We start from the raw sequence: 20004 nt of genomic DNA, 5'->3' as shown, positions 1-20004 counted from the left end.
TCACTCCCCATTCCCCTTGTCCCCCCATCCCCTGGCAACCACAAATCTACTTTCTGTCCCTATGGATTTATCTATTCTGGATATTTCACATAAATAGAATCATATGAATGTGACTGGCTTCTTTCACTTAGCATAATGTTTCCAAGATTCATCCAGGTTGTGGCATATATCAGAACTTCATTCTTTCTTAAGGCTGAATAGTATTCCATTGTATGGATATACCACATTTTGCTTCATCAGTTGATGGAGATACATGGTTTTAAACAGTTTTGTTTTAGAGAAGTCTTTGAAAGTAGTTATGCCCTCCTCAGAACACATATTTTATATATGTATATACACACATATATATACACACACACACACACACCCTTTTTCTCCTGAGACGATTTATCTTATTGTCACCTTTTTAAAGGGAAGTTTCACAGAATTTGGATCAAAACATTGAAATCTGAATTTTATTTTAGAGAAGGTTAAATGTTGTTCTATCATTCGGGCCCAGTTCTTTTCTTTTCTATTTTAACTCTGAAGTCTTCCTGAACTTTCCCAGGGAAAAGGAGGAGCAGCTTGCGTGTGTGACTGAAGTGCAGAGGCTGCAGGCCCAGCAGGCGGATGCTGCTCTAGAAGAGTTTAAGCGGCAGGTGGAGCTGAACTCGGAGAAGGTCTATGCCGACATGAAAGAGCAGGTGAGGAGGCTACCACTCCATCTTTTTTGAAAGTCACTCTCTCAGTAGGAAGGTACATTATGGTCTTAAATATGGCAGAAACATATTTCCTTTTTAAAAAATCTTTATCAAAATTAGCCATATAGTGGGTCAGGGACTTAAAATGAGAAAGGGCTATTAGGTTGGCAGAGGTGAACACCCACCTCCACCAGAGCCCCAAAGGAGGAGGTTGGGTGGCCCCCAGCGGCCCAGAAGGAGAGCCCTCATGGAGAGGGCTCAGTCAGCAGGCTCCCTCTGCTCTGGCAGAGCACGTGAAGGGAAAGACCTTGCTGTGCGTCTCTGGAGGGCCTGCTGTGTGCTTCTCCTAGGCCCCTGGGTGGGCACCCATCAGCAACTTCTTGGTGGCAGTGAATGGAGGGATAAAGGTGGAGAACCATCTGGAGCTGTGCAGACAAGGAGATGGGTCCTCTTTCCGCCTTCAGGATCCCTTGATTCATCCTTAAAGCAAGGAAAGAATAACCATTTTAAAGTCCTGTCTACAGATGTGGTAATGGCAAAAGTGTATCTCATTTTCGGGGCGTGGATCAGCCTACAAGTAAAATCCCATGACCAATCCGTTTCTGTAGAGCAAGGGCTCAAGTTAACTATGTCTGTGTTTGTTCATGTTCCATAAATAGTGTTTTATTGGTCAGTTACAGCAAATTATTTTCAACTGGCATTTCAGGAGGACAGAGGCTGTCTCCACTTCTTGTACAAGTTAAGTGGTATGTTTTTTAGTTTTGAGAGAAAATAAAAATTTGTAAAAAAATAAAGGGAACAAACACCTAGATATTCATCATGAAGAATCAACAATTGTTAACATTCTGTTTATTTAAACTAAAACATTGCAGATGAAGTTTTCGTTTGCTTTGTTATTCATCTCTAATCATATTACTGTCTCCTCTTCACCTCTGAGAAAACCACTATAATTAATTTAGTGTATATTATTTCAGTCTATTTTACACTTTCATATGCATAGATAACATTCATGAATATGAACATGTTATCTATGCATATATAATTTTTGTGTGTATATTTTTAAAAAATTAGATGAGTACTACAGATTTTATGTATTAGTCTTGTTTGCTCTTTTTTGTTTAATTTTATGTGCCTGTGCCCTATCCATGTTAATTTAGTGCAGTCCATTTAAGGCTGAATATATTTTATCATATGAATATACCATATTTTATTTATCGGCTCCCCTATTCAAGGGTATTTAGTTTATTTTCAGGTATTCTTGATTATAAAGAATGTTGCAGTCCCTATTTGTGGTTTCATTTTAATTGGAGTTATCTTCCTCGGGGGTCACAAACATACACTGGATGGTAGGAACGTTTCTGTGGAAGGGTTTATGACTGAGCCCTGTAGGGTTTGCTAGTTTGGAACTGTCTTCTTGTTATTTTCTTGATTCAGATTTCCACTCATATTGCGTTCTGTGAATTTGGGTCCTGAGAGTGGGGTCTGAGATCCCATTCTCTGTGTTTCTCCACGCACTGCCAAGTGCAGAAGCTGGATTTCTGCTGAGAGTTTGTGCTGGAAGGTGGAGACGTTCAATTCCTGCTCCATGGATGTGCTTCTCTTCCCAGGATGCTGCTCTCATCAGAGCCCAGGCCCCAGGTCGTGTATCTGGTCCACCTATGCAGTGTAGCTGCATAGGAGACCCTCTGATTGATTTAACATTTAAAGGAGTACAGAAAATATTGAAGGAAGGGACCACTGGCAAGAAGGTTTAAATGTACAGTTAAGAAAGCTAACAGTAAAGTGCTGGAAAGCGCTAAGGCTGACAGTGCAACTTTGTGACAAAAGCTAAGACTCTAACAGGCACCTTTGGCTCAAAAAATGTACCTCTTGGGTCTGATGATGTAAAATTAACAGATTGCAGAATTCGTGGATAAGTAAGTAAAAAAACAAGTAAGCAGTGTGGGACTTGTGAAAACATTCTGTAGAACAAGAAAAAAGACATTTGTGTTCGGCAGTCACAGAATAAAAGCATACCTCTGAAAGCAGTCTACTGTAGAATTCAGAAAAAAAATTCATCTTTAATAAAAAAGAAAGTTCAGAAACAAATTTAGGGGCTGGCCCTGTGGCCGAGGGGTTACATTCGTGCACTCCACTTCAGCAGCCCAGGGTTTCACCATTTCGAATCCTGGGCGTGGACATGACACTGCTCACAAGCCATGCTGAGGTGGCATCCCACATGCCACAACTGGAAGGACCTACAACTAAAAATACACAACTGTGTACCAGGGAGCTTTGGGGAGAAAAAGTAAAAAGATAAAATCTTAAAAAAAAAAAATTCAGAAAAAACATTCAGAAAAGTAGTACCTTTATAAGAAGACATGATCTATACAAAAGAGGCCACAGATATCAAGTAGAATTAAAGCAATGAAACCTGGATACATTCTGGAAAAAGAATTGAACCTCAAGAATAAAATGAAATCCTACCAGTTTCTAGGCAGGATAAAACTGGCAGAGAAATTAGAAAAATAATGGAGTAATGCTTTAGAGTTTTGAAGGAGAAAGGTTGTGACCCAATTTTATACATAATCAAGGAGTTTTTCACTTGCAAAAACAACAGGGAAACATTTTCTTAATAAGAGCTCACATAGTGTGTACCACTTATTTCTTTTCTGGAAAAAATTATATGAACACGTCAACCAATCCAGAAATGAAGCAAAAGACACCACGTGGGGAAGCCATCATATTTAAGAATGAGTAGAGAACAGTGGAATCTAACAAAATCAAAATAAATTTAACTAATTGTTACACATCTGGTTATAAGATCGAATACTAATGTTTACTGATTCTTTAAAAACAAGGTATGTGAAGTAGGAAATACAAATTTAATAACAGTAACTTAAATCTAAATCTTTAGATTACATTAACAAAGATCAAGAGGTAGGTGGATAGTGAGAGTAGGAGGAGCACAGTATGCTAAAACTCTTTGCCATGAATTGATGAGATTCAAAAGATTCTTAAAATTAGGGAAATGTGGGTTAAAGTAATTTTGAAATATATAAACATAGGCATTAATAAAATTAACAAGATGTTAGATTCTCATAAAATCTTGAGAAGACAAAAGCAGAACTTGGGAGGAGATATTTCGAAAGGAACAGAGGCATAAACAGAACAAAATATCCAAAATAAGACAGAGTACGTAATTGTAATATTAAATATTAACAGGTTAAATTTTTCTATGAAAGAAAAGGTATTGATTAGCTGACTTAAATCCACGTATGTGCTGTTTATAAAAGATACATCTAAAAGTTACACAAAAATTATATTAAAAAGATGAAAATATATCAATTGTTTTCAGAAAAAAAGAAACTAAGAGTATAATACTATCATACAAATTAGCATCAATAAAAGTCATTAAACTGGACAGAGGAATATATTTTTGCATGCTAAAGGCAAGCCTGCTTAATCAAATATGAAAAGGTGTTAGGAAAACATGGAGAAATTGACATCAGAGGTCCTGAGGTGCTTTAATATATTTTTCTCCCTCCGGTAGACCGGGGGTAAAAACCAGACAAGAGGTCTAAATAGCAGTTTATAGAACAGCTATATTTCTACTTTCTACCTTTTAAATACGACATTAAATTTCTACTCCCAGGGAACAGTTGTAAAACTCAGTAGACTATAAAGAAACACTGAATATATTTCTAAAACTTGGCATGGCAGAAAGCACATGTTTTTTACCACAATGCAGTAAAACCAGAAATTAAATTTCGATTAAAATTGCTACATTGGAGTTCACCGAAATTAAAAACGTTTGTTCTTTGAAAGACACCATTAAAAAACAACAAAAGGAAGCAAGGCAAGCCAGAGAATGGCAGAAAAGATTGACACATATTTCCAAGAACTTGTACCTAAAATATAAAAGAAATCTCGCAACTTAGTAATAAGAAGACAAACAACCCAGTTAAAATTAGGCAAAATATTTGGAGACCTCACAGAAGAAGATACTAAACAAGTGACTAATAAGCACATGAAAAGATGTTCAGTATCATCACCATCAGGGAAACGCAAATTAAAACCAAAATGAAATGCCACTACTTGGTCCTTAGAACGGTTAAAATTATAAAAGTTTGTTGACAATGCCAAGTGTTGGTGAAGATGTGGTTGTATGGAGCTCTTATACACTGCTAGTGGGAAAACTGCCAGGTTCTTAAAAAGTTAAACATACAGTGACCATATGTCAGCCATTCCATTCCTACGTGTTTAACCAAGAGAAACAAAGACACATCCAGACAAACACTTGTAAACAAATGTTGACAGCAGCTTTATTCACAAAAGCCCAAAACTCGAGTAACCCAAATATTCCTCAAAAGTTGAAAGGACAATCAAAATGCAGTAATACAGTGGAATGCTATTCAACAATAAAAAGGAATGAACAACTGATGCCCACAACAACAGGGTGTATCTCAAAATCCTGCTGAATGAAAGAAGCTGAGAACAGTACACACTGTATGTTGTGTACTCTGAGTAATGTTAGAGTTCCCTCGAGTTTTTTGCTTTAGCAGATTATCGACCCAGTTCTCTTCTGAGCATCTCATCTTCTGTGGGCAGGTTTCAGTTTCCATTTAGTTCCAAAGCCCTGCCTGCTGCTCTGAGTCTGCCTGTGTCGGTGTCTCGCTCAGGAGTGAGCCTGAGGCTTGGGTCGTGATTTGAGTCACCCCACCCGATGGCTGCAGGCACTCGTGCAGCATTCTCCAGGGGAGACCATAAGCTTGGCCACAAAACAATTCTCAATAAATTTTAAAAGGATTAAAATCATACAAATTGTGCTCTTTGACCCCAGTGATGATAAATTAGAAATAAACAACAATAAGAAATCTGGGAAATCCCCACATATTTGGAAACTAACAGTTAAAAATAACTCGTGAGTCAAAGCAGATATTACAAAAAAAATTAGAAAATATTTTGAACTGAATTAAACCAAAAGTATGGCATATCAAAATTTATGGAATGTACCTAAAGCAGTACATAGAGAAAAGTTTATAGCTTTAAGCATCTATATCCAAAAAGAAAGTTCTCAAATCGGTAACCTAAACTTCATCTTAAGAGACCAGAAAAAAGAAAAGCAAGTTTCTGCCCAAGCAAACAGAAGAAGGGAAATGATAAATATTTTTATATATTTGCAGAAAGCAAAGAAATAGAAACTACAGAAAGTCAGTGAAACCAAAAGTTGGTTCTTTGAAAAGATCAGCAAAATTGACAAATCTTTAGCTTGACTGATGGAAAAAAAATGGAGGAGAAACAAATTACCAAAGTTAGGAATGAAAGAGGAGAGGACACCACTGTTGATCCTACAGGAAATGAAAGAATCATAAGATGATATTTTAAAAAGTTTATGCTAACAAATTATACCACTTAGGTGAAATGGGCAAAGTCCTAGAAAGATGCAAATTACTAAAACTGACTCAAGAAGAGAGAGAAAATCTGAATTGTCTTATAATAGATAAAGATATTTAATTAGCAATTAAAAATCTTCTCACAAAGAAAAGGCCAGGACCAGATGACTTCACTGGTGAATTCCATCAAATATTAAAGAAAAAATAATTTTAGTTCTTTGAAAATTCTTTCAGAAAACTGAGGAGGAAGGAACCCTTTCCAGTTCATTCTGTAAGGCCAGTATTACTCTAATATCAAAGCCAAAGACACCACAAGAAAACTCCAGATTGAAATCTGTCATGAATGTAGATACAAAACCGCTTAATGATATTTTAGTAAACTAAATCTAGAACATAAAAGTGGTTATACACCGCGACCAAGTGGGATTTATCCCAAGAGTCCAAGGTTGTTTTACCATTTGAAAATCATACAGTATATTAATATAATAAAGGACGAACCACATGATCATCACAGAGGCAGAAAAAGCATTTGAATAAGTTCAACACCATTCATGATGTAAAAAAAAAATTCTTGGCAAATTAGGATTATGGGCGAACTTAGCCTAATAGAGGACATCTATGAAAACCCTACAGCTGACATAGTTAATGTTGAAAAACTTAATGCTTTTCCTCCTAAGAACAAGGAAAAGGTGGTTGCTTCTTTTGCCACCTTCCTTCAACATTGTATTGGAGATTCTATCCAGTTCACTAAGGCCAGAGAGAAAAAAAGACATACAGATTGGAACGGAAGAAGTACAAATGTCTTCAGATGACATGATCCTGTATGGTCAAATCCACAAAAGAAGGACTAGAAGTAATACATGGTTAAACAAGTTTGCAGAATATAAGATCAATATACAAAATTCAGTCATGCTTCTGTATGTTAGCAATGAAATCTCTGAAAATGAGATTAACAGTTTAATTCACAATAGTGTAGAAAGAATATTTATTAATAAACTAATGAAACAATGTGAAGACTTACATGTTGAAAACTATAAATATTGCTGAGAGAAATTTTAAAAGATCTAAATAGACGGAGAGCTATTCTATGTTCACAGATTGGAAAACTCGGTATTGTCAACATGGCAGTTCTCCACAAATCAACATTAAATTCAATACAATCACTGTCAAAATTCCAATTACACATTTTTTGTAGAAATTGACCATCAGAAATGTTTATTTTCACTAGTAACTTTTTTAAGAAGTAAATTAAAATAGCAATGATCTATTTTCCAGCTAATGCACAGGTAGAAATCCATGCAGGCCTGAGGAAGCAGACGCGGCATACATTTCTGGTGGAGTGTAGAGTTAGGTAACCTTTCTGGAGTGTTAGTTCAACACTGTGCTTATCATTTACCGGGTAGTTCTACTTCTAGGACTTGATTCTTCAGGAATACAAAGTGTGTAAGATGTGTGTTCAAGGATGTTTGTTGTGATGTTATTTCCTACTGCTGAAAAGTTAGAAAATACATGTCAAAAAAGATTGGAGAGAATGTAGAAATTGATAAAATAATTTTTCAGATAAAAAAGAAGTCTCTGAGTTGTGTGGCAGAACTGAAAGCCATGGAGATGATGTCATCTCAGGAACCATTAAATTAAGAACCCCAACAAGCCACAAAATGTGACTGCCATAACTTAGGGAAAGCCAAGGATGAAAGATAGTATTTGTGGAATTGATTCTGGAGCCACCCTTTCAACTGGTCCACCCTCATATCTCTGACTGTTTGTGCCTGGTTCATGTCTGTCTTCTATCTTCCTTCACCAATCTTCCCAGACCCATTTGACTCTCTCACTTCTTGACCTTAAGAGTTCATGTGTTCCTACCTTCTAGGTATCACATCTCTGTAGACTGGTGAAACGATCTGATGAAGGACCCTATTTGATGCATGCCTCTGGGATCCCCTTCCCCCTGCCCCCACATACCTACAGCTGACTTCTGTTTTTGTGAGCAGCTCTCACCAGACCTGATCTCTGCAGTCTCTGCAGTGGTGCTAGAGACAGACTATTTGAAAAGTAGTAGTGATGGTAATCGAAGAGCAGGAATTTTTTTTGTTTTCTTTTGAAGAACTGTTCTTCAGTGATCTCAATCAAATAGTTTTGCCAAATGCAATTGAGTTTCTGAAATATAGAAAGCACCTTTGGTGTGAGTGTAATAATAAGGAACCCTGTTTATAGTGGAATCCTTATAGCTAGGCTCATTTACAAATCAAATAATTCTGACATGGCAAATTTTAACAAATGTTAAATAAAATATACATGTCAAAACATGGTAAATTAGAAGTCCCCTATTCTAGATCATCAGTTGATTAAAACGTGAGTCTAATGTAGCTCAAATTCTAAAAGAAAATCAATCAGCAGATTCATTATTTGGAGAATCATAATGTTTTCAGACTTTTCCATAGTCTGTATTTTTAACAGTCTTCCTTTTCTGTTGTTGTTTTCAACTGCTCCTTTCTCCTCTTGCTAAAATCTTTTGTGTAAAAGCCAGCAGAGCTGTAGGGCATCTTTTTCCATTTGGAGGCTGCTACTGATAGCAGACAATGGGAATTTGAATTAAAAAATAAAAGCTTTGAGTTTGTTTTTGAAAGCGAATTGCTGTTTCAAAAATGAGACCCATGAGAAAAAAATGGAACAAACTTTTAAAAAAAATTGCTTCATACTGTTTCTTTCACTTTGAAGAACTTTTTATCTCATTGCTTAAATAACCTAATTTTTACTCCAATGGTGAAATCCATTATAAGTGTTAGCTGTCAGCAATTAGTTGTGTAAAATATACATATTTTAATTGTGAAAATGTATTACTCGGTTAGAATTATTTCTGTATATGTGTGTATAATTGTATTTTAAAGAACTAGTGTTCTATATTTACCTATTCTCTGTGAAACAGATGACTAAAAAAGACAGCTATGTTTTTTGAAGTATTGGCAGCAATTCTAAAGTGAAACTTTTTAATCTTGTAAACTGACTGCATGAGTGTCAGCTAACTAGTTCCTCCTGGGGCTTCCACTAACCACTTGACTTTTCTAGTTAATTTTTCTTCTCTTGAAACTACATCCTCATTAAATGGTATTTGCTGCTAAATATCTGGCTTTAAATTCTCTTCCTTTTTCTTTGCAGTCATCAGCTACATGATCTTAACTTTATAGTTGGAAAACCCACTAGTTTGCCATGAAAACAAAATTCTGAAACACTGCTGTTGACTAGTGAGGTTGCTTCTGGCTCCTGGAATGTTCGAAACTGGTTAGCAGTTTCTTACATTCTTAGCGATTATAAATTCAGTTCATCATCCTATTATTGCTGTTGAATTAATGAAAAAAAATTTCAAGTTACAAGGAAGGAAGAATGCCACCTGGATATATTTGTGCCGTTAAGTGTAGATGGATAACAAACAGGCTTTAAAGAAAGGAAGAATCATCATCCAAACCATCCTTTGTCCTCTTGTCCTTTAAGGGTCATGCTGGCTCATGTAATTTTAAACAAGTCTTTTTAGACCAGTTTTAAAATAATAAAAGATCCAATATAAATAGAAGCATTTTCTCTCAGTTACTTTTTGATGATAATGGAGAAATCTCTCTACCCTTTTAACATACAGAATTTGTCTTTAAATGAGATTAGGTAGCAGAGGTAAAATTCTAGAATTATATTTAAATGTTTCAATAGAGGCTATTGTGATAATTAATCAATTTCAAATGACAGCATATTCCAAAGAGTAAGTATTTGTATTTGAAAAACAAAATTAAACAAAAAACCAAACAAAACAAATAATTAAAAGAAATCTTACCTTTATCCTTAAATGCTTAATAGAGTAGTAAGTGAAGCATTCTCCTAATAATATTCGTGAGTGACTAATCACTTTTGCAGAAGAAAAATAAGCCAGAATAAAATATATACTGAGCACAATGGACCAGAAAATATGTCCTTCCTTCTGCATTTTGCTGATTTGAAGGATTGTTAATTGTGAAGATAGTAATGTTATTATTTTTTAATACCTCAGAAGTTTTATTGACTTACTGGCCAAGGATTCAACAGACTTGATTTCTTCTTTCATTCATTTATAAAAAATGTATGAATATTTGTTCTATCCCAGCCATTGGAGATTCTGGAATTCAGAGATGATTAAGACATATATGTGGCATGTGTGATAGACCAGGGCATAAAATTGTGTGATTATAATAGCTGGTATAGCTAGTGGAATAAATAGATCGTTAAGAGAACGCAGAGGAGGGATGTCTAAGGTAGCCTGGTGAGTTATGCATTTATCTGCAATTATGGCATCTTTGTGAAACTATGAATTTCTTAAAATGTTTACTTGTTAAAATGTTATTGGTAATGAATTTAGCAAGGTCACTAAATGTAAGGTCAGATATATAAATCAGTTTTATTTCTATATACCAGGAACTAACAAATAGAAAATAAACTTTGAAGATGCCATGGTGTGAAAAAGCTTCACTTACCTAAGAATAAATCTAACAAAAGATGTGCAAGGCCTCTGTTTTGAAAACTAGAAAACATATTGACAGAAATCAAAGGAGATCTAAATAAATTGAAGAATGTATGTGGGTGTGTATGGATTGATGAATGTGTATGGATTTGAAGACTCAGGATTATAAAAATGTCAGCTCTCCCCAAATTAATCTACAGAATCAACACAATTCTGAAATCAAAATGTCAGCAGTGCTTTTTTGGGGGGGAGGGACTGACAGGCTGATTGTAAAGCGTACGTGAAAGTGCGAAGGGCAGTCTGGAAGAACACAACTGGACAACTCACACTGCTAGATTTAGAGACTGATGCTAAGCTATAGTCATTAATATAGTGTGGTTTTGGCACAGAATGACCAATGTTACAGAAGAAAGAGACCAAAACAGACTCGCACGTATATGACCAATGTGACTCGTGTGAAAGGAAGTGTAGCAGCAGCAGGGGAAGAAGGGACGTCTCAGTAAATGCTGCTGTGTCAAGTGGACAGTCATAAGGAAACAGAAGAATCGTGCCCCTTATTTTACCCCGTTCACAAAACTTGAGGATTGTAGGTATACAAATGATAAGTAAAACAATAAAACTTTCAGAAGAAAATGTAGGAACATTTTTGTTAGTTGGAAGTAGGCAAAGATTTTCTAAATAGGAAACAGGCGTAAAAAATAAAATATTGTTAAATTTAACTTCATTAAAATAAAAAACTTATGGGTCATCAAAAGACCAGTAGAAAGTGAAAATGCAACCTCAGAGTGGGAGAAGATATTTGCACTTCAGATATTGAACAACGAATTCATATCCCCAGAATAAAGAACTCCTACAGATCAATAAGAAAAGGATAGACACCAGACATGTTGTCTATCTTATATCAATTAATGATTACCTCCCACAAAAGAACTATAAATATAATCAGTTAATGTGCTAATTGGTTTTCTCTATTAGGATATTAGTTCCTACTGAGTCTTTAGCCAAGCGTGGAAATAATTGTTTATATGTCTTTCTACCATTTATATCTATCTGCCTGCCTGCCTGCCTATCTCTATCTATGTATCTCTCTGTCATCTACCTACATGTTTCTTTGGTACTCTAAGACAATCATTATGCTATCTCTCTCTCTTTTCCTCCATGTATCTGAAAATATTTGAAGGGCGATTTCTTATAGTTAATCTAACTATGTATTAATTACAACAAAATAAATTTTGAATTATATATTTCTATACAATTGCATCATATGAATTGTACATGTCAAATTACTGAGAATATAATAATGCGAGAGTACTTTACTAGAGAAAGAACAATAACTTATTATGACCGTATTTGATGGAGACTGCCAGATGTTGGCCCAGTGTCCATTCCTACTTTCTCACTAATAGAGCGCTCATTTTATTTAGGACAGCATTAGACACAGTCTTAAAGCTGCAGTCTCTTACCTTGCACACAGAGCTTGCCTTTTAATGTAGTTCTGGTGGATGAGATGCCAACAGCATAATTAATTTGCTATTGACAGGAACTTGCAGGAAAGCCCCTTGAAAGGGTCTTCCACCTGGCTAATACGGACCCTTTGCCCTTCTACCTTTACCCTTCCCTCTTTGCCCTTCCTTGCCCGGATGTTCAGAGCTGCAGAAGCCATTTTGCAACCATTATGGGAAGGTTGAATTGCAGAGACCTTAACCCTGACATCTTTGAACTGCCAGTGTGATAGCCTACTTCTGAACTTTTTGTTACACAAGGAAAACATAAAGGGCCTATGTTTTTTAAGCTGAGGACACTGCGGTTTTCTCTTACATGTAGCTAAAGAAATGCCTGAGGGACCATATAAGCAAAAATCAACACCTTTTTTTACCTCTTTCTCACTTCTTTAAACACTAAACATTCACAGAAATACACCCAAGCCCTTTTCTCCTCTTAATTTGACCACCCAGTTTTACTCTTAGGTTTTTTGGAAGCCAGAGTTAAACAATAAAGGAGGCTTTCTTTTTTTTTAATGCTTGAAGTTGAATGGAATATGGAATGATGCATGAGACAGAAGCAGAATCTTCTGTATCTATGGCAACGGAGAACCCTGTGTTTCTGTACAGACTAAGTATTTTACAAGACCCGTTTTTTGATTTTTTTGGTTAAATTGTGGAAGGAGAATGGAGTGGGGTCTTGCATTTTCGGTCAGTATAATCTAAAATATCATATGTATTTCATTTTCTTATAATATCAGTTATTATCTACTTTGAGATTTTCTTAATGTTTAGATATAAAAGATCTTTTCATGTGCTTTATATTGTTTTCTATTTTGATTATAGAAGATAATTCTATTTTTTTCATAGAAGATACTCTTTATAAACTTTGAATACATAAGACAATTTTTATTTTAAATACTTTAATATTATTATTTTTTTTTAATATTCAATCTGTGTGGAAGTAAAATAAGAACCAAAAATCAATTTCATATGAAGATCTGTCCTAAAAGTACTAAATGAACCAGGTCTTCCCTCCTTGATTTATCTTCTCTTCTTTTCTTGCCCTTCTGCTTTTGCCTTCCCTTCCATTCATCCTTAAGAATTTAATACGTATTCATTCTTCATACCATGGCAATTAGTTAATAATTAAGATACTAAAGAAAGAATTATGTCATAGTTTCTTTTCTTTGGGAGCTCATGATCTCGATGAATAAGCAAAGCTCACACATTTGAAACACTTCCATACTACACGGAAAAACACAATATGCTAGGAAAATAAAGATGTTAAGTCCGAGAGCATGGAGAGAAAGAAACACTGATGTCAGTTGGTGAGATTAAAGAACACTCAGAGAGGAGAGAAGACTTGAGTCACCCTGAAGATTGACCATTTAGATGAGGAAAAAAATATGAAAGGCTTTCCAGATAGCGTGAAGAGCAAAAGGCTGAAGAATCAAGAACAGCCAGGGCTTGTTAGGGAGATGCCAGGGCTGTTGGAGTTGAGGGAGTGTAGATTGCTGAGGACAAGTTAAGGAGCCTTCTGCTTGCGGTCTGATGTGAAAAGTCTTGAGGGAGAGAGAGCCCTAAAACCCACATCTTGAGACAAAAGAAAAAGTGGATTTGACTATGCTTCCTTTAATAATTCCTTAGCAAGTTTATTCACAACCAAAATGCTAATTACCTATGGATCAATAATCTTAGAACTCAGACCATTGAATTTGGAAGCGGATGACTTTGTATTATCAAGGTTGTGATCTTCGGTATTTACAAAGAAATACTTAGGTGCTAAATATCATGCCGTAATCTAGATACTCCATAATTCTAGAAGTGTAAAAACCAGAAACTGAAAAGTGTTTTTCGGTAGCAGTGGTGGGTGGTAATATGTGTTTTGTTCTGATCCAGTGAAATTGACTGCTTTTTATTGAACATCTTCACTCCTAGAAACTTAAAGTTTAATCGTGTCTTAATAAATGCATTTGAATGGTTTTTTTTTTTCCAATGTAACATGAAAAACTGTGAAGGAAGCATTTTCATGGTTCATTTCCCCTAAGATTCATGTTTTATCTTAGTGCTTACCAAAAGTTAACCTGAAAGAGAGCATGGCGTACAAGTTGAAAAGAAGAAATACCTCAAAATATCAATGAAGCAGAATAATAAGTAATATAATGTAGCCAGAGATAGAATGATTGTCACATTAACTGACAATTACCTCAGAAAAAATATTTTCCAAACTTAAACCAGGGGTAGAAAGACAAATGAAATACTGCACTATTTTGAATAAAAGGTACCATTTTCGTGTTACCGATATAGAGACCTTTTTCACTGCTGTATGTAAGACTCTCCTATCACATATAAAACAGCATCTGATAAGAGCAAGGACCATAATATATCATTTATTTAATTTCCTAAGCAATAGAAAACGTTAGATTCAACACTATTTTATTTATTTTGTCTGTTTTATAAAGAATTTGGGGGGCTAGCCCGGTGATGGAGTAGTTAAGTTTGCATGCTCCACTTCCGTGGCCTGGGGGTCACAGGTCTGCACACCTATGCATGGACCTATGCACTGCTCATCAAGCTGTGCTGTGGCAGTGTCCCACGTGCAAAATAGAGGAGGATTGCCGCAGATGTTAGCTCAGTGACAATCTTCCCCAAACACAAAGAGAAAGATTGACAACAGATGTTAGCTCAGGGCCAATCTGCCTCACCAAAAAAAATAAATATAAAAATAAAATTGGCACTATTAAATATTGAAAGTTGTTCATTTAGCAAATTTCAAACCAAGTTCAGTACACTGTGTCTTTTTTTTTTTTCATTTGATTAGTATTTATTGAGTCCCTATATGTGCCAGGCAGTGTGCTAAAAGGTTCAGATACAGGAGTGAACATGAGGTTGCATTCCAATGGGGGGAGCAGACATTAAAAACAGCCCTAATGAATAAGTAACTTATGTAGTGCACCTGAAGGTGATGTGTCCTATGGTAAAAGGGAACAGCAAAGCAAGGAAAGGGAGACTGAGAGGACTGGGGGCTGGGCTGCTATTTAAAATAGGGTGGTCAGGGAGGCCTCAGTACAAAGGTGACATTGGAGCAAAACTTTAAGACTTTGAGAAAGAAGCCATGTGAATATCTGTGGGCACCGGGGGGAAGATTCTAGATCCCAAGGTGAGAGCATTTCTGGCATGTTTTAGGCCTAGCAAGGAGGCAGGTGGGCTGGAGTGATGGGGGTGGTGGGAGTGGTGGGGGTGGTGGAGGTATGGCGCAGTAGGATGAACTGAGAGGTGTACCTGAGGCTGGGTCACGTGAGGCCTCGCAGACCAAGGTGGAGTCTTTGACTTTCACTTTTTTATAACGGCTTTGTTGAGAAATAACCACATACCAACAATTCCCTCGTTGTAAGCATACAATCCAGTGGCTTTTAATATGTTCATAGAGTTGTGCAACCATCATTACAATCAAATTTAGAAGATTTTATCACCCCCGAAAGAAACCTCATACCCTTTAGCAGTCACCCCCGTAAGCTCCTCTCACCCTAGGCAACCACTAATCTACTTTCTGTTTCTGTGGATTTGCCTATTCTGGAAATTTATTATAAATGGAACCGTAAGACACGTGGTCTTTTCTGACTACCTTCTTTCATTTAGCATGCTGTTTTCAAGGTTCAACCATGTCGTAACATGTATTAGTACTTCGTTCTTTTTTATGGCTGAATAATGTTCCATTGTATGCATGAACCACATTTTATTTATCCATTCTTCAGTTGATGGATATTTGGGTTGTTTCCTCTTTTTGGCACTTATGCATAACACTGCTTTGAGTATTTGTGTATAAGTTTTTGTGTGGGTGTATGTTTTCATTTCTCACCTAGGAGTGGAATTCCTGGTGCATATGATAATTCTATGTTTAACCTTGTGGGGAACTACCAAACTCTCTTCCAAAATGGCTACACCACTTTGCATTTCCGCCACCAGTGTATGAGGGTTCTGATTTCTTCACATCTTCAACAACACTTGTTACTGTCTGTCTTTTTGATTACAGCCATCCTGGTGGGTGTGAAGTGGTATGTCATAGTTGCTTTAATTTGAAATTGCCTAATGACAATGATGTTTAGCATCTTTTCATGTGCTTGTTAGCCATTTGCATATCTTCTTTGGAGAAATGTCTTTTCAGTTCCTTTGCCCGTTTTATTTTATTTTATTTTTTTTGAATCACCATTTATGTTGTGTTTAAATTTTAAAAAGTTGTGGTAAAATACTTATAAAAATTACCATTTTGACCATTTTAAAGCATACAATTCAGTGGCATTTAGTACATACACTGTGTTGTGCAACCATCACCACTGTTTAGTTCCTGAACATTTCCGTCACCTCAAAAGGAAACCCCGTACCCAGTAAGTAGTCACTCTCCATTTCTCCTTCCCCCCAGCCACTGGAAACCACTCATCTGCTTTCTGCCTCTATGGATTTGCCTATTCTGCATATTTCATATAAATGGAATCATACTATATATGGCCTTTTGTGTCTGGCTTGTTGCACTTAGCATGTTTTCAAGGTTCATCCATCTTGTCATGTATCAGTACTTCATTCCTTTTTAGGATTGAATAGTATTCCATCATATTGATATGCCACATTTTGTTTATCCATTCATGAGCTGATCCTTTATATAAAAGTTTTTTATCTTTTTTATTGAGGTAACATTGGTTTATAACCTTACATAAATTTCAGGTGTACATCATTATATTTAAATTTCTGTGAAGATTACATCATGTTCACCACCCAAAAACTATTTACCACCTATCGCCATACATGTGTACCCTGTCACCCTTTCGCCCCTCCTCCTGTCCCCCTTCCTTTCTGGAACCACCAATCAAATCTCTGTATCTATATGTTTGTTTGTTGTTGTCGTTGTTTTTATCTTCTACTTATGAGTGAGATCATATGGTATTTGACTTTCTCCCTCTGACTTATTTCACTTAGCATAATACCCTCAAGCTCCATCCATGTTGTTGCAAATGGCCAGATTTCGTCTTTTTTAGCTGAGTAGTATCCCATCGTGTATAAATACTACATCTTCTTTATCCATTCATCCCCTGATGGGCGCTTAGGTTGTTTCCAAGTCTTGGCTATTGTGAATAATGCTGCAGTGAATATAGGGGTGCATATATCTTCAGACATTTGTGTTTTCATATTCTTTGGATAAATACCCAGCAGTGGAATAGCTGGATCATGTGGTAGTTCTATTCTTAATTTTTCCATACTGTTTTCCATAGTGGCTGCACCAGTTTGCATTCCCACCAGCAGTGTGTGAGGGTTCCCTTTTCTCTACATCCTCTCCAACACTTGTTATTTCTTGTCTTGTTCATTATAACCATTCTGATGGGCGAGAAGTGATATCTCTGTGTAGTTTTGATTTGCATTTCCCTGATAGTTAGTAATGTTGAACATCTTTTCATGTGCCTGTTGGCCATCTCTATATCTTCTTTGGAAAAATGTCTGTTCAGATCTTTTGCCCATTTTTTAATTGGGTTCTTAGTGTTTTTGTTGTTGAGATATATGAGTTACATATTTTGGATATTAATCCCTTATCAGATATATGGTTTGCAAATAGCTTCTCCCAGTTGTTATGTTCTCTTTTCATTTAGTTGATTTAGTCCTTTGCCTGGCGGAAGCTTTTTAGTTTGATGTAGTGCCATTTGTTTATTTTTTCTTTTGTTTCCCTTGCTTAGTCAGACGTGGTATTTGAATAAATGCTGCTAAGACCGACGTCAATGAGCGTACTGCCTGTGTTGTCTTCTAGAAGTTTAGTGGTTCCAGGTCTTACATTCAAGTCTTTAATCCATTTTGAGTTAATTTTTGTATGTGGTGTAAGATAATGATCACCTTTCATTCTTTTGCATGTGGCTGTCCAGTTTTCCCAACACCATTTATTGAAGAGACTTTCCTTTCTCCATTGTCTGTTCTTGGCTCCTTTGTTGCAAATTAGCTGTCCACAGATGTATGATGTTATTTCTGGGCTTTTGATTCTGTTCCATTGATCTGTGTATCTGTTTTTATGCCAGTACCATGCTGTTTTGCTTGCTATAGTTTTGTAGAATATTTTGAAATCAGAGAGTGTGATACTTTCTGCTTTGTTCTGTTTTCTCAAGATTCCTTTGGCTATTTAGGGTCTTTTGTTGTTCCATATAAATTTTAGGATTCTTTGTTCCATTTCTGTGAAAAATGTTGTTGAAACTTTGAAAGTGATTGTGTTGAATCTATAGATTGCTTTAGGAAGAATGGACATTTTAACTATGTTAATTCTTTCAATCCAAGAGCATGGAATATCTTTCCATTTCTTTGTGTCTTCTTCAATTTCTTTCAACCATGGTCTTTCACCTCTTTGGTTAAATCTAGTCCTAGGTATTGTATTCTTTTTGTTGAATTGTAAATGGGATTGTATTCTTAATTTCTCTTTCTGCTGCTTTGTTGTTAGTGTGTAGAATTGCAACTGATTTTTGTGTGCTGATTTTGTATCCTGCAATTTTACTGTATTTATTTATTATTTCTAATCGTTTTTTTGTGGATTCTTTAGGATTTTCTGTATATAAAATCATGTCATCTGCAAATAGTGCCCATTTAGAAATTGAATTTAATTGCCTGTTTATTATTGAGTTAAAGAGTTCTTTATATATTCTAGGTACAAGTCCCTTTTCAGATACATGTTTTGCAAATATTTTCTCCCATTCAGCACATACTAAGGCCTTAATAAAATCTTGTTGAATAAGTATTTGAATGTTTAAAATTATATTTCCGTTGCAGTATTGTTATAATGTTAGAATTTAGTCAATTATATTCCAATTTTTATTTCCCTGAGTTAAAACCATTAAAATATATAAAAACAAATTGATGTATATTTCATTAGTTTTTCATTATTCACCATTAGGACAGGTGAGGTGTTTAAAATCGTCATTTTAATGAATGAACAAATTACTGAAACATGGAATACAATTTTTTGTTTAAAAAATTTAATATTTGATTTTTAAATTTTATAGATGGAAAGAGTGGAAGCAGATCTAACTAGATCCAAGTCTCTTCGTGAGAAACAATCAAAGGAGTTTTTATGGCAGCTGGAAGATGTCAAACAACGATATGAACAGCAGGTTAGTCTTTCGCTTTTATGATGCCATTTAATTTTTTAATGCATGTGTAGTCTCTCTTTAAATATATCTATAACACAAAATCTCTACATGATGACAGTGTGACTAAGAACGTTATTCCCAATATATTTGAAATATTCAAAATAATATTTCTTTCAATAAAATCCAGAAACAGAGAATTTTAACTCTCCACTGGAGTCTATTCCGACAGTTTGTTAATCTGAATGTTTAATTAAAACATTTATTGTGATTCTTGGGTTCTCCTACTCCTGTTAGAGTATCAGTTTGACTTACTCATTTATTTAAGAAGTAGTTTTGGGTACCTACTGTGTACCAAGCGCTGTTGCCCACACTGGGCAGAGTAGTAAGCAGGACCATCAAGGTTTCTTTCTCACGAAGCTTACATTTTGGTGGACAGTCAGCCAATAAATAAAAAAGGAAGTAATTTCAAAGAGTGATTTGTAAAGAAGGAAAGATGATATGTCCATAGACCTTGCTGGGCGGCAGACGAGAGGTGAGTTACCAGCATTGAGAGGTGGTCAGGGAGCCTCTAAGCTGTGGACGTTTGTGCTGAGAATCTTGAAAACTAGGGAGGAGCCAGCCACGAAGTCTCTGGAAGAATAGTGTTCCAGCCTGGGAGAACAGTAAGTTCAAAGATCCTGAGGTGAGTGCAAGCTGGGAGTGTTTAAGGAGCAAACATGACGATGAAGACTGGTGTAACAGGAGTGTGGAGCAGAAGGTTCCAGCTGTGGGAGGTGACGGGGGAGAGTCAGGCTAGGACCAGGACGTGTGCGGTACCATAAGGAGCTTAGATTTTGTCCTCAACACTCTGCCTCTTATTTATTAATAAAAACA

General features: G+C 35.9%; 1 protein-coding gene across 17 annotated transcripts in view; it reads left to right on the top strand.

The window, feature by feature from the left end:
- The window catches only part of CEP112 (centrosomal protein 112), a 452281-nt gene that overhangs the window by 192834 nt on the left and 239443 nt on the right, over positions 1-20004 (top strand). For all 17 annotated transcript variants that reach the window (XM_070227014.1, XM_070227013.1, XM_070227007.1 and 14 more), the window contains 2 exons: positions 548-683; positions 19045-19152. In XM_070227014.1, the coding sequence (XP_070083115.1) occupies positions 548-683; positions 19045-19152 (244 nt within the window). The remainder of the gene's footprint in view (positions 1-547; positions 684-19044; positions 19153-20004) is intronic.

This window comes from Equus caballus, chromosome 11 (assembly GCF_041296265.1).
Source record: "Equus caballus isolate H_3958 breed thoroughbred chromosome 11, TB-T2T, whole genome shotgun sequence".
NCBI lineage: Eukaryota > Metazoa > Chordata > Mammalia > Perissodactyla > Equidae > Equus > Equus caballus.
This window is presented reverse-complemented; position numbering and strand designations above follow the sequence as displayed.